Below are 14,554 nucleotides of genomic sequence, written 5' to 3' on the forward strand. Positions count from 1 at the left end.
TAATTTTTGTATGTATGTATATACATATATAAAGTTATAAATATACAATATTATTTATTTGTTTTTTATAAAAATATGAAGTATTATTTTGTAAAGAATTTTATGAAGTAGCGATCATACCTAATGAGATCTTTAGATATTTTTTAATGCCGCGATTTTTTGTGGAAAGTATTTACAACATTGCGGGTCTTAAAACGTAAAAAATCTTTAGCCCCAAGGACTTAAAATTACTACATAAAAATTTTACTTAAAAGAAAGAAGTTACTTAAAATTGTAACAAAATGTTTTATATGTAAAATAAGTTATTATTTTGTATATTTTGCCCTTTTAATAAACTGAAAAATTATTAAAATCGTCATTATTGTAGCCCAACTCAAATTCTAAAATTGTGTTATAAACTAAATGTAGACCTAATTAAAATTATCGTCTAGACTTTAAGTACAATTATTTACATTTCGTTATGGGATCTACAAATAGTTTAAATAAATAATGAGATCCAGGTTACTTTAATCTCATTGCGGCCATCTTTAAATAGGATGAAATACAAAAAAGCACGGCTGAACTGACGTAAGATTTTCAAATACAGTTAATTCAATACTATCGCTGTATGAGTGATACAAGGTGCAATTTTCAATAAAGATTAATTATTGAGAGCTTGTATAATATACCAGCGTGTAACTCTCCGCGAATAACATTTAAAATTATGCCAAAATAGTTAATAAGAACATAGAAAAATGGAGTTTGCTTCAACGCGTAACTGTTAATGTCCATTATAATTTGATACAACTAATATAATATTGTTAGGTTTATAATGGCCCAAGAAGTTCGTCGTATCATGTTGCAAATAAACATCCTAAAATGTTCGTAAAGAATAATAGTAACTTGTACCTTAATTTATTTACAATTTATTCATTCTGAATATTTTTAATCGACATATAAACAACGCAAATAAATTACCTAGTTCACCAATATTTACAGTGTCGTTTTAAACTACTAGCTTACAGTAATTTTTAATCTAAGTACATAAGGCGCGTTTTTTGAAGAAAAGATGTCCGGTCGGTTAATACGTCCATTCGTACGTATTTTTTCCGTTGAAATATACAAACAAACCATGTCCGCTCAGCACATACTTTCTCTACAATTCGCACCTACGTAAGCTTGTATAAATTGCACTCATCGCTTTGGTATACGTAGATACATAGCTATATATTTACATCAACATCTAAAACGAATCGTTAAGGTTTATTGCCTGAAGTTTCGTAGAGAACAAATTTATACTAATAAAATACACGCGACACACCCTAGTCTTAGACCGCAATAGTTTATCATGGGCACCAATTCACTTGCACTTGTTGATAATACCTGAAAGAGAACTTCGATGTCTGCATAGACTATAAATGCCGTTTACAAAAATTATTTTTATCTTTACATCAAGTTAAATAAATAAAACAACCAGAACATGGAAACGTTAAGTAATGGAACTTAAAAATGGTTTGGCCGAATGCTAAGAATTAGTGCCCCCCAGTTTAGCTCAATCGAACCAGTCCCAGAGGTGCCTATAAAGGCCGTGGTGCGTTTGTTCTGGAGAAGCGGCGGGCGGGCGACGCGCGGGTGGTGACTAGGAGACGCGGGCGGCGGCCGGCGGCGGCGAGCGCACGTCGTCGCGTCCGCGCGCCTCCTCTCAGAGCATGCGGTCCGACACGCCCACGCCGCCCGCGTATTGGCACGCCGACAACGGCGCCGACCCCGCGCGTGACACCGGCGACACCGACCCGTACCCGCCACCGAATCCTGAAGAGTGCTGTTTCGCTTTCAGCCGCAGCGACGCTATTGAAGACGTCATCGCGGGGCACGGCTCTGCGCGGTACATGCTGTACGGGTTCGGCGGTGCTGTGTACGGGCACGGCGCCACGCCGCCGCCGACGCCTGCCGGTCCACCTACGCCGGCCATCCCGCCGCTACCAACGCCGCCCATCGACGTCGCAGTATTGAAGCAATTTACCGAGCCCTGGTGGTGGCTCGCTGGAACCACTGACCCTAATGCGTTCACTGGCCACGGAAAGCTTTTTGTTCCTAACGGGCTGGGGACCTTCGTAGCCCAGTTGTTGTAAGGATATGGTGAGTACAATGCATCGGTGTCTGGGAAAGGTTGCATTAGGCCGTTGAATTGAGTGCTAAAGCCGTTTTTGAAGTCCACAGCGGCTGCCGCGGCGGCGTTCATTGCGTTCCGTTCACGTTTCCGCCATTTCGCTCTCCGGTTTTTAAACCATACCTGTAACAAATGGAATTCATGTTATTTTCTTAATTTTTTCTATACAATTCCCAAATAACATAAATACGTTTATAATAACAATGAATATAAAGTATAGTTTGAAATTAAACGTTTTAAAATAGAGCACGATCGTCTACGGCCGGCGTATTACGGATCAGTTACGATCCGAAATAGACGACAAGCGATTACGAATTGTTTCTAATATTCATGTTTACATGAAGTTTATGTACATAAAGTTACACATTTGTTTGTACGAGACGACAGAAGAAAATAACTGATTCTGTTTCCATGGTGAATCCAAGTTTTAACGAGATTCAGAATCTGGACGCGACTTGCGTTACGTAGCTATTAACTTTACTCATTAGGAAGTTGACAGAGCGACGTCGGGTGCGGCGCGGCGGTAGCGTGGGTGGCGCGTATTCAAGCCACGTAGTACGGCGAGAGGCGACGGCGACCGCAGCCAGCGACCCGTCTAATTGCGGCCGCGGAATGAAGATAAACGAGGCTTGCCATCGACCCCTCCCGCGACCCTGCCACAATGAATGAGCGGTCGCGAGGACACTACAGGCACCGAGTTGCCGCTGGCGTTGGCAGTGCACTCGGGATCGATGGTGTATAGCTGGAGAGCGGCTGCAATGCGCGTGATAAGTCGGTGTGAGCTCAGATAACGCGTGCGCTGATGTACGGCCATCACGTGCGATCGATCGACGACACCTCTACGATAAATTGCGCAATCCACCGACTGCAATAAATATCCCGCCGCTGGCGGTATTTGTCTCACTCACTGTGGCGGGTTCACCCGGCCGAAAAGGTAAATAATACCCTCTTTCCTCGGTTAAGTGAACATAAACGGTCGTTTCCACCCCATATACAATCGTTTATTTTTCGAAACATAAATTTCGCGAATTCAGAAGCCTTGTTTTGTACACAGGTGAAACGGTTTATGCATCCTAATGTTTTCACACGTTAGCAAGATTCTTTTGTGCAGATTTATCTTTAGGGAGTTTTAAAACAGAATAGGTACTCAATTTTATAACAAGGATAAATAGAACTAAATGACTAACATAGATTCAAACCATGTTTTTCCCATGCAAACCGCGAACAAACGGGTGAAAATAACTGTACAGTACCGTAGGGGCGTTCAATAATGACAGCAGAATGATATTTATTTAGGTGCACATATGTGGAAATAATTTCCATTATTTGAATAGCGGGAGACGACCGGGGTGCGGGAGGGGGACTGGTCTCGGCAGTTCAGAGGGTCGCAATATTGCGTCGCGGCTAATCCTTTAAATATATTATTGTTGGATGGTGCGAGTAGCGGCCCCGTGGCCCGGCGGCCTCTGCCCTCCGTCATCCAAGGAGGGACAGTTTTTAATGTTCTCGAAATCGATACTAATGTTTGTGGAGTTTAATTCCTACAATGCCCTTTTCATGACAATCATGCGGCTACAATAAACTTAATTAAAACGCTATTGCATCGTTATACTGCATATGAAAAGGACTATGAATTTAAAGAAAAACAAATCTGTGCTCTCGAAGACTAGATATCAAATTCAATAACTGATTGATGCATAACGCACCCTTGGTGTAATAGGACTGTTTATGGCTAAACAAACGTATTTTTTAAATTATCTATGGTTTCTATCAGTGTGATATTTCTGTCAAATAACCATTGAACATTCCACTAAGCAGGCGAACGATCCAAAAATAGACTGCAAGAAACTGCTTCAGCACCACTACACAGCAAGACGAACGACCGAAAAACCAGGCTGCAAGATAATGCTTCAACGGCACTTTATACCGACGAAATGTAAATATATAGTAATTAATTTATTATTAAAATCAGTCCTTCAACAGCAGTCGAGTTTGATTTATCTCCTGCTAGCATCCTCTCAATGTGGCCAAGACACCTTTAGCCATCAGTAAATCGGTCTTGTGAGTCTGTGAGACTGGCAGTGAGAATATCCATCCCAGTACACCCTTATTACCTTCCCTCCGTCCGCCTGTTGCCTTAGGTCTCACGGCGTAGATATCCAGTACTTATATATATATTTAAACAGCGCACTTACATGGTCAGGGTTAGGGACTTTAGAGCACTTAGGGTGATAGGCACACACCTATGGGCGCTAGGGTTGTTTTTGCCCTACCTTATTAAGTTCGTTCCTGTGCAGTTTGTCGACGACCACAGACATACAGACGTCGGCAGACTGTACAAGGACCGAGGTTTGGAGATTCTAACTACGAAAAAATTCTACGAAATTAACCTATAATTTGCTTAAATAGAAGAGTTATATAATTTCACATTTACATAATTTGTTCCACGTACTTCATATTATTTATACGACATTCATGTCATAAAATCACTTTTGAAGCATGGCCACATATGGCTTTATTATGCCAAGACCAAGGGTACGAGATATTGGTACTTTACTCAAGTAAAAAAAGTAAGAACATATTTAAAAGTCTAATTCAGACCCGAATTCTGTTTCTACAATAAACGATCTATCATACCGATATTATGTCAATCGTTGCAAAATACAAATACGTAATTACCAAATCCATTGAATGTTTAACCAATAACTATCCTCGCTGTAATACTGGTGATGAATGATGTGCCCCGCAAATAACGTGCCATTTTCCGGTCAACGCGGCTGGCAATGGCGACCGCACGCCGCTAAATTGCCTTAAATTTAAATTAAACTAGACTTACACTTTATTACACTCATCAATCAAACTAACCGCCTCAGCATTTAGCTAATAAAGACCTTAGTATAAGGCGATAGGGGCGAGGAGCAAAGTTATTCGGAAGTCAAATAAACACGCGTTCATAAATGGATAGAGATAGGGAATATAAACTTCGGATCGACACGAGATTGTCTTTAGGGTTGCTACTTTAAATTTTTACTAAGAAAAAATAGATAACTTGCTAAACAATGTGATAAAAGAGTTTTGCGGCGTGGAAGAAGATGTAGTAACAACGATAGAAACTTCTAGTTTTACTCTCAAGATATTAATTTTTTTTAGGAAATTGCTCCACTACTTAGTTTGTTATAATTATTAATTACAAAAATAGAACTCTTAGAAAAAATTCCTTCGATCCGGCCGGATTTCAACCGATGTCTTCACGCAATCTGTGCCAGACGCTATGCTAAGTAAGCCACGGAATGAACATATTTTTTTACAGATGGCGCTACAGCATAAAAAGTCTTTAAAAAGAAAAAAAAACAAAGTTTGCTAGAACATGTCGGTTCGAATCCGAATTTTTTCTAAGTGTTCGATTTTTGTTATTAATAAATTAAGAGATATTAAGGTAATGAAAAATTATGGATGTACGAAAAAAGTTAAAAGAAACAGATTTACAAGGCGAGTGTGAGTGGGCAAGTTGGTAAGGACCACGTACGTACCACGACCAAATTGAAGACATCGAAAAGAAGAGTAATATAATACAAATGAAGCCTGTTGTCTCTCCTACTCCGATAGGAAAAGATCGATGGGAAAAAGTATGGTATTCTACTTGCCTAAGTCTAATGCAATTATATAAAGCCTTGTCCAAACAATGTAATTGCATAAATACTTCGAAAACTACAGGGAAATTAGATGATTTAACTGTCATTTTTTAGTGTATGAAAATGAAGAGAAATTTTATTACGAACGTTTTATCGGCTTTATTTTTCAAAGGCATACACCACAACAGCAAATATTAAGTAAGAAAAAAAGATAAGAAAGGAATAGACAACAACACAAACAAAAATAACAAGAAGGAAGTGAAATAAATATACGCAATAAACAACTTATATCTGCTAATTAATAGCAAGTTGTGAGTACTGCAGCAAGCCAAACAAAACTATTACCCAAAAGCAGGCGCGCTGAATTTCAGCTATCGCCTAGTGCGGTGCAATAACAGCAAAAAGCAATGTGTACGTCGTGCAGTGACTTTTACTGTAGTTGTGTGACAGTGTTAACGTACCGTTGAAGATACGTAATATACTTTTTAGTATGTTTTAGTAATATACTAAATAAACTTAATAGTTATTCTTTAAACCAGATTTAAACCACCGTTTGACCCAGGTGGTCACAATACTGCATTGTTAAAATAATTCTAAAAGTCCTATCACAAGAGCTCTAGGTAGTAGTTTTCCTATTTATTCGTGTTCTCGGAACGGTCCAGCAGCACCCCTAATCTGTTCTGAGTTATGAAATGCGCCCTGCAGTGGCCTGTGTTCGCATTACGGTGCACCGGCTTATGGACGCCTAAATTATTCTTAAAGCTACTTACCTTTTAGTTCTCGCTATTTTCCAACAAAAATAGCTGCGCTAGGTCTTTTATTATGTAATTTTATATATTAGATTTGTTCATAAGAAGCCATGTAGTAATATTTTGATAGTTTTCTGAAGATTTGACACAAAAATGTGGTGGTAAGCGATACGCCGGTCAATAACAGTTGCAGTGTCTCTCAGAGCTCTCAATCGCAAAGATCTGAAGGGCACTGCCACTGCGCCCGTCACCCTGAGATATAAGTGGAAAGGTCCCATGTGCCTGTAATTTCACTAGCTCCCTTACGCTTACAAACTGAAACACAGTAATGCTCACATTATTGCTTGGCAGCAGAAATAGCTAAGGTGGCAGTTTCCTGGACAAACTCTTTCACAAGGACCTCTACTGTGTCGTCGTATTAATTTGAGGTTTTTAAAAATATATTGTTTACAGCTCAACATAGAAGATGAAATTCTGACCTTACATTTTTTAATTTTTTATTATATTATATGTATGTTTCGGCCAAAATAAACAATGTTAGTCTTTCTCTTTTGAAGATCGGATAGGAGTTATCGTTTAGTACGGTTGCCCTAAAACATATAACAAATCCCTTTTTCTTGATTCCTTCAAACAACGTATCAAGGACCATTTCCTTAACTCATAACTTTAATTTTTTCACTCCAATCCCGTCATTTATTTCCTTATTACATAGTGTCATAATTTGCCTGTGTTTATGTATCTATTTTTTTTCCTTCAAAAGTATATAAGTAAATTTTATTATTATATCTGTGTATGTTTATATGAAACAATTAGAAGATGTAAATAAATATAAAAATTAGAAGAATATTAGTTATCAAAATTAGATATAGAAGATAATCTTTGGTTGCATCCCCCTTTGCAAGCAATTCTTAAATTTTTAGAGAAAATTGCTGCATAAACGCCTGTTATACATTAGCATAATCGATATTTACAATACTGTTTTGTATTGTCATTGCAATTATTTACCGTGCAATAAATAATATTTCATTCATTAATTCACCTATATTAAAATTGTATTTAGGTATTATAGAGAAGACATGTGTGGCCAACAAACACATAGTTTATAGGCGTATTTTCATTTTAACTTCTCTCATAATATCTACAAATAGGCGACAAGAAATAACAACAGTAAACAACAGGACATTACGTACGTGTAATAGTAACATCGACAAGCTCATAGTTTTGGCAGAAGTTTGTTGCGTCTAATAAATAGAGATTATCCATGTCTTGTAATTGGGTATATCGACAATGAGTAGTCCGTTCACTGAGATAAATCCCACTCGTGATCCCGCAATCCTCACATCAAAACATTAGTCTTAGTTTCCATCAAAACATAGAAATAACTATTGCACGTTGCTAAAGCTTGCTAGAGTCACTACACATGGTTAAGACTAGGCGTAATAATATTATTTAACGGTCAAATGCTCTTGGACTGTATTAAAACTTTTTTTTTCATTTATTGCACATAATTTTATTTTATTTTTCTACCCCATGTTGTAACCATTATATCATATATTTTGTATACGTAATGAGTTTCTGTAATTGGCTTTTGTACTGCTTAAACACATTTGTAAAATAAGTTCAAGAATGCTGTTGAAACTTCGTTCTTTAAATATAAATAAAATAAAAAATCATACAAAACACGTTTTAATGCAACGTAATGTACTATGTCGTTTTCCGGTACATTGCTAAATTCATCATCATGTGTATGTAACTGGCTCGGTCTGGTTAATAGTGTGTGTGGTGTGATGAGGATGATGCGTAACGAATAAGAGAACAATACATTGTTTGTATGTGGATGTGACTGTATGAATGAAACTAGTCAATAAATTAAATAGGGTGTTCTGTTTCTATTAGGTTAGTTTGAATATTTTATTTATATAATTTATAATTTAAACAAGTTCGTAAAAAAACCTTAATTTATAATATTATATATAAAGATGGAATAAACGTAAATAAAAATGCCTTCAATCCGGGTCGTTTCTTCTTCGATTTATATTACGTCGGCTAAATTTGTAAACCTCGTAGCTCCGTGTTTGGTCGACATGCCTTTTTTACTCTTCAAGCGCAACTTCGGTCAATCAAAGGTTAAAATACAATTTGCAGACCCTTATTTAGTTATAAAGTTATAATCATAGATTGTTGTATAATTATTTCTAGTAATTCTGTTTTTTTGCCTATTCAAAAGTTATCAAGGGAGCTAACGAGGTTCAATCCAACGACTTTTTTTCTGTTTCTTACAGTTGGTGCTACTGCAAAAAAGACGTGAAAACTGGAAACAAGATTTGCAATAAGCACATAGAGAAATTCGTAAGATCTAGTAAGTCGTTCCGTAGCTTGGTTGAGAGAGCTGTAGCTCCGGTTTGGCGAAGCCGCTGGTTCAGGTTCAGCAGGATCGAAGGAATTTTTCTTTACGTTTGTTCGATCTTTATATCAATAGTAACAATAAACTAGTGGAGTATTTTTACACAAAATATTTGAATATCATGATAGTAAAAACAAGTTCCCTGGACGAACTCTTTCACACAGACACAAGTAGCAGTAGAACTTAGTGTGTACGAGTTGGCCCGGGGAAATACTGCCACTTTACCTATTTCTACCGCCAAGCAGTAATGTGAGCATTACCCACCATTCATACACTTTCACATGTATACGTCCCACTGCCGGACACGGGTCTCCTTTCAGACGAGGGTTTAAAAGCCATAGTCCAATGCGAGTTGGGGACTTGTTCACATACACGTTTTCCGAGGGTTGTGAACCTTCTTCAACGTGCAGTTTTCATCATGATATTTTCACCTTCACTGAAAAGCTCATGATAAATTTCAAATTAAAGCATTACCGCGTTCCGGTTTGGAAGGGTAAGCAAGGGTGCTGGTGAAATTACAAAGACATGGGACTTGTAAACTTACGTCTCAAGGTTTTTCTTGATAACAATCAAAAGATTCTTGTTCTTATGAAATTACAAAACACTATCCTGAGACTTGACAGTTTATTATTCCAGTTGTTTTTAACTGCCCTCGTGGCCGAACGGTTACCATGCCGGACTGCCACGCAGAGGTCCCAGGTTCGATTCCCGGGCCGGGAGAAATAGTTGTATGGCCTACAATTATTTCTCTCGTGAGTTTGGGTGTAATTTGTGATAGTCTATGTGTGTGTCCATGGCACCCACGACACAGGGTTTCCCTAGTTCGGGGCTATGTTGAGTGTGTGCGTTATGGATATTTATTTATTTATTTTAATTAGTTACAACAAATACAAATAGAGGCAAATATTTGATCACACTGTCACCTGATGGTAGGCGGGTAAAATTAGGTCACGGTGCGCCCACGTAAAAACCGCCGCGGCCGTGTGATATCTGCATGAGCATCAATATAGTCAAGGCCGATGCATGTCGGCTAGCAGGCACCTATTTTTTTATGAGTATCAAGTGATCGCATGAACTAGTCGTACGCTTAGCGGTAAGCTGCACTCGTCGTAGCGATTGCAGTGTAACTCGGAGCTTTACATTGCAAATATGACACTACCACTGCACCAATCACTTTGAGACATAAAGTTGATAAGTTCCATGTGCCTGGAGTATCACTAGGACCTTCCAAATCGGAATGCAGTAACGCTCATATTACTTTATGCGGTAAAAAGTGGTATGGCAGTAATTTTCACAAGGAGCTCTACTGCTACAATAAAATATATTTTTTTAATCAATTAATTTAAAATGACAATTTCAATTATTTTTATGCGAAATTACTCCACTAGTTTGTTATAATTATTAACACAAAGATCTAAGTGTGTGACGAAATATCATAAAATTTCTCATAGATGTGCTACGGCTTAAAAAGTGGTTGAAAAACCAAATACAAAGATACGACGCAAGCACAAAGAAAAATTCGTGAGGTCCGCTGGTACGTTCCGTGCCTTAGTTGGTATAGCGTCTGTCACGGTATGCTAGAAGACGTCGGTTCGAGTCCGGCAGGATCCAAGGAATTTCTTCTGAGTGTTCCATCTTTGTAATAATAATTAAAATTACACGCTCTAAAAATCTTAAAATGAAATGCTTGTAGAGCGTAGCTCTGGCGCCTTTGTGGCGCTGTAGCTGCGCTTCTAAATATTGTATAAAAATTAGTAATGGCGCAGCAGCACCGCCACAGACGCTCGCAGCACTTCTATAGTATAAAGCTTTAGGTAATTAACTAAAAGTAAACAAACTTCAGCTGGCATTAGGTTAACCGATCAAATACAATAAATAATAGTGAGTTTCATACGTTATATTACTGCTGTATCTTTAATTTGGTCGCATAGCTGTCATCTTTTTAATTCAAAGTCTGGATTTTAGGTTGTTTATCGTAGGACGGTTGTGATACGTGTTATTAAACATCTTTATTTAAATATTATATTTATATTATATATTTAGTACTACTTTAAATAGGTAGTTCGAAATGTTGTCTATTAGCTGAAAACATTATCATATATTAGAACTGTTTTCAAAAACTTCATTATAATTTTACAATAAGTAACCAGGTAATGTCTTATAAAATACTTCATTACGGTTTGTTTACATTTGATTAATATAAGCGGCTAATTGAAGGCGCCTTAAAAAAAGTCATAAGAAAAGAGATTCCATTTCAATTTATGACAACTACTAATACATTTTCTTAGACGAACTCTTTTACAAGAAGCTCTACTATTTACAATTCTAATATGAAATGTTATTCCAATTTACAATAACTTACAATAATAATCAAAATATTATCAATCGAAACGGATCAAAACTAAATCTCTTCACTTATTTCAATAAAGTTCTATCTTGAATACATTAAATTTCTTGGTAAGAAACATTACTAAATAAATCTTTAATTCAGGTTTCCTTAAAGCTAACATGTCTATCGTTAATGCAGCCTTGATGGAGATTATTGTCACTCATATGGTTTGGGCCGACGCCAAGAGAAAATCGCGTTCGTAAATTGATTTGATTGGATGAAGATAATGAATGTCACAAATCATTACATTATGTTTTGAGACATAAATTTAAGTGCTACTAGTTCAACTACTGATTCATTCAGAATCATTGATCTCATAATTTACACGATAAAATCATTGTTCAGAATAGAGAGAGCCTGGCAAAATTTTATTATATACATTTGGATTTCCAAAAAATTTAAATGTTTTTTCAGATCATCAAGGTTTAGGTAATGGCTGCATAAATTGGTTTAGTCATGAACGATTTATGTCTTATATTAATGCAAACTATCCTACTTTCAACTATAGCTACAATTTCTACTAAAACTTTGTAAATATCTTGTCCATGTCCAGTTTATTCATACATTTTTTTTATTAAATGCTCCAATGACATAATTTTTTCTTATCTACATGTTGAATGCAACACATATTCAATGCACTTGGACTAAAAATAACAAAACTACATTCATGCTTGTTTCAATTATTTCATCGCTTGATAATCAAAAGCAAAGAATTCATCCAAATTAGCTAGTAGCCGTAGAGCTCCTTGTGAAATAGTTCATCCAGGGAACTACTACCACCTTGCCTATTTCTGCAGCCAAGCAGTAATGTGGGCATTACTGCGTTCCGGTTTTGAAGAGTAAGGGTGCTAGTGAAATTAGAGGCACGTGAGACTAGTCAACTTATGTCTCAGGGTGATGGGCGTAATGGCACTGCCCCTCAGATCTTTGTGATTGAAAGTTTGTAGTAATTGTCATGGATAGGCGTGTCGATTATTATATCAGGCGTACGTGTTGTTCATCCCGTCGTTTGATATTATAAAAAACCATCGTCTTCAATAAAGTTGAGTGAAAGTTATATAAAAAAAGATTTTTTTTTAAATTCGGTTCACAAAACTGGATACTGTTCTAAAACAAGATGAAAGCGTTTGATACACTCATTGATATGAAAATAATGTACCCTACTTGATGTGAAGACAACAATCAAACTTCATTAACAAAAAGTGCATAAATGACAGTAACAAGAAATTTCCATCTTAATAATTAGACACCTGAGAAGACAATAAATAAATCAAAATCTATCACAAAGTCAGCACATGAGACACTTTTTAATTGAGTTCCTAGCTAAATATATCCAATGTACCTTATTTAACATGTAATACAATGAAAAAAGACATTACAAATTAGTAATAAACCAAATATGTGAAATAGGTACTCGATTGAAATAGGTCAATGACTCAGATACACAGGATTACGGGACCCGGAACGGTCAAGAACACGTCAAAAATTAACAAAAACGCCCACACATCTGAGCAAAAATATGATAATTACATTTTGTGCTATTGAGTCACGTGATCCTAAACTGCACAAGGTGAACACGCCAAATCCTGATGCTCAGCTATTGTAGATAAACCAACCGCAATCCATGTACATACTGATTCAGACTGTTTTCGTAGAATGACGCAATTATTGACGTGCGTATAAAGTTGTTTGAACAGACCGAACAAATAAATTAATTAAGACGTCATTAAGCAATTGTGATTATGTATTACTAGGTAATTGTAAAATATTTTGATTTCATGTAACAATTACAACAACAATAGGACGTAGATAGCTGAATTCAACTATAGTCAAAATATTGAAACTGTAAGATTTTATGCTAAACCGCTCCCCAATGGGCGCTGAAGAGTCGTAGGATGGCGGTAGGGGTCTCGGAAGCATCTGGGAAGCGTTAATGCTGTCCAGGGGGTGCTACCGTATTTAAAAAAAAACCTGAATTATCTATATAAACTACATTACAAAATCATAATTTTTTTCCTTGTGATTTTTTGTGATAAGTTATATAAAAGTACGTGTTTTCAATTATTTTTTGTGATGATAGACGTCGAAATTTTTTTATTTTGCCTAAATGAGCCAAAAAGCAGCAGAACCTATGATATAAAGCATAATCAATTTTCAAAAAACTTATTGCATTGCGATTTTTATATAATGCAATAGTATATAATTGGGTTTTTACGCCGAAGGGGTGCACCATCGTCAACTTAGCAGTAGATCCTGGGTCCTTAATAGTTTTAGTAGCAGTAGAGCTCCTTGTGAATGAGTTCGTCCAGGGAAGTACTGCTATCTTACCTATTTCTGCCGTCAAGCAGTAATGTAAGCATTATTGCGTTCCAGTTTTGAAGGGTATAAGGATCGTGGTGAAATTACAGACACTTGGGCTTTGGCAACTTATGTTTCAGGATGACGGCGAGTGGCAATGCCTCTCTGATCTTTGCGATTTAAAGCTCTGAGTGTCAGTGACATGAGTATCGCTTACCACCAGTCGCACGAATTGTTCGTTCCGTCACTATCATAAAAAAAGGATTCGTAGACCGAAACCGAATCCAGCCTGGAGTAGTGTGCATCATCTCTACGTCATACAAAGAAATATTAGAGAAGTAAAAGCTTTTAACATTTTCTAACATACATGTTAGAACAAAACGAGAAGCTCGCTAAATTGTTTACATGCGCGGGCGACGGTAAAAGCGCAACTAAAACACGGCACAGCGATGACCACGTAAAATAAATAACGTTACGTGCCTGGCAACGAGAGTGTTTGATCCAACGCTTTTTTGCTACTAAAATGTTTTCCTAGCCTACACGTGTTTTTTCCACCTTTTTCTCCTTTTTTTTTCACCTTTTTTGATGTTGTTACAGCGGTTCCGGTTTTGTTTTAGAATTTTGTATTAAATTTAATTTTTGGTGAACTGCGAAATATATAGACTGATTTCATTTTGAATTTTTGGCATTTTGACCTTAGCTATACATATGTACGTACCTCAAAATAAGTTTAATATACATATATATTATAAGGAATTGGTATAATAGATATTATACTTAGTGAGTAGAATATTACTTTCATTTTTTTTTTCTAAATTTATATTTAGAAACAGGAGAATTGAAAACTGGTTTCAAAACTAACCACAATGCATATAAAGTCAAATTTCTCATATTTACGAACTATACTTTATACTTCAAAAGAATCTATTTGTG

General features: G+C 36.7%; 1 protein-coding gene across 1 annotated transcript in view; it reads right to left on the reverse strand.

Annotated features, from left to right (window-relative positions):
• Positions 1–1,173: 1,173 nt before the first annotated feature.
• The window catches only part of LOC113227015 (pituitary homeobox homolog Ptx1), a 76,668-nt gene continuing 63,287 nt past the window's right edge, over positions 1,174–14,554 (reverse strand). Inside the window, exon 5 of the mRNA XM_026459870.1 lies at positions 1,174–2,272. Within this exon, the coding sequence (XP_026315655.1) occupies positions 1,682–2,272 (591 nt within the window). The 3' untranslated portion in view covers positions 1,174–1,681. The remainder of the gene's footprint in view (positions 2,273–14,554) is intronic.

Source organism: Hyposmocoma kahamanoa, unplaced genomic scaffold (genome assembly GCF_003589595.1).
Source record: "Hyposmocoma kahamanoa isolate Upper Pololo Valley unplaced genomic scaffold, ASM358959v1 202, whole genome shotgun sequence".
Lineage (NCBI taxonomy): Eukaryota > Metazoa > Arthropoda > Insecta > Lepidoptera > Cosmopterigidae > Hyposmocoma > Hyposmocoma kahamanoa.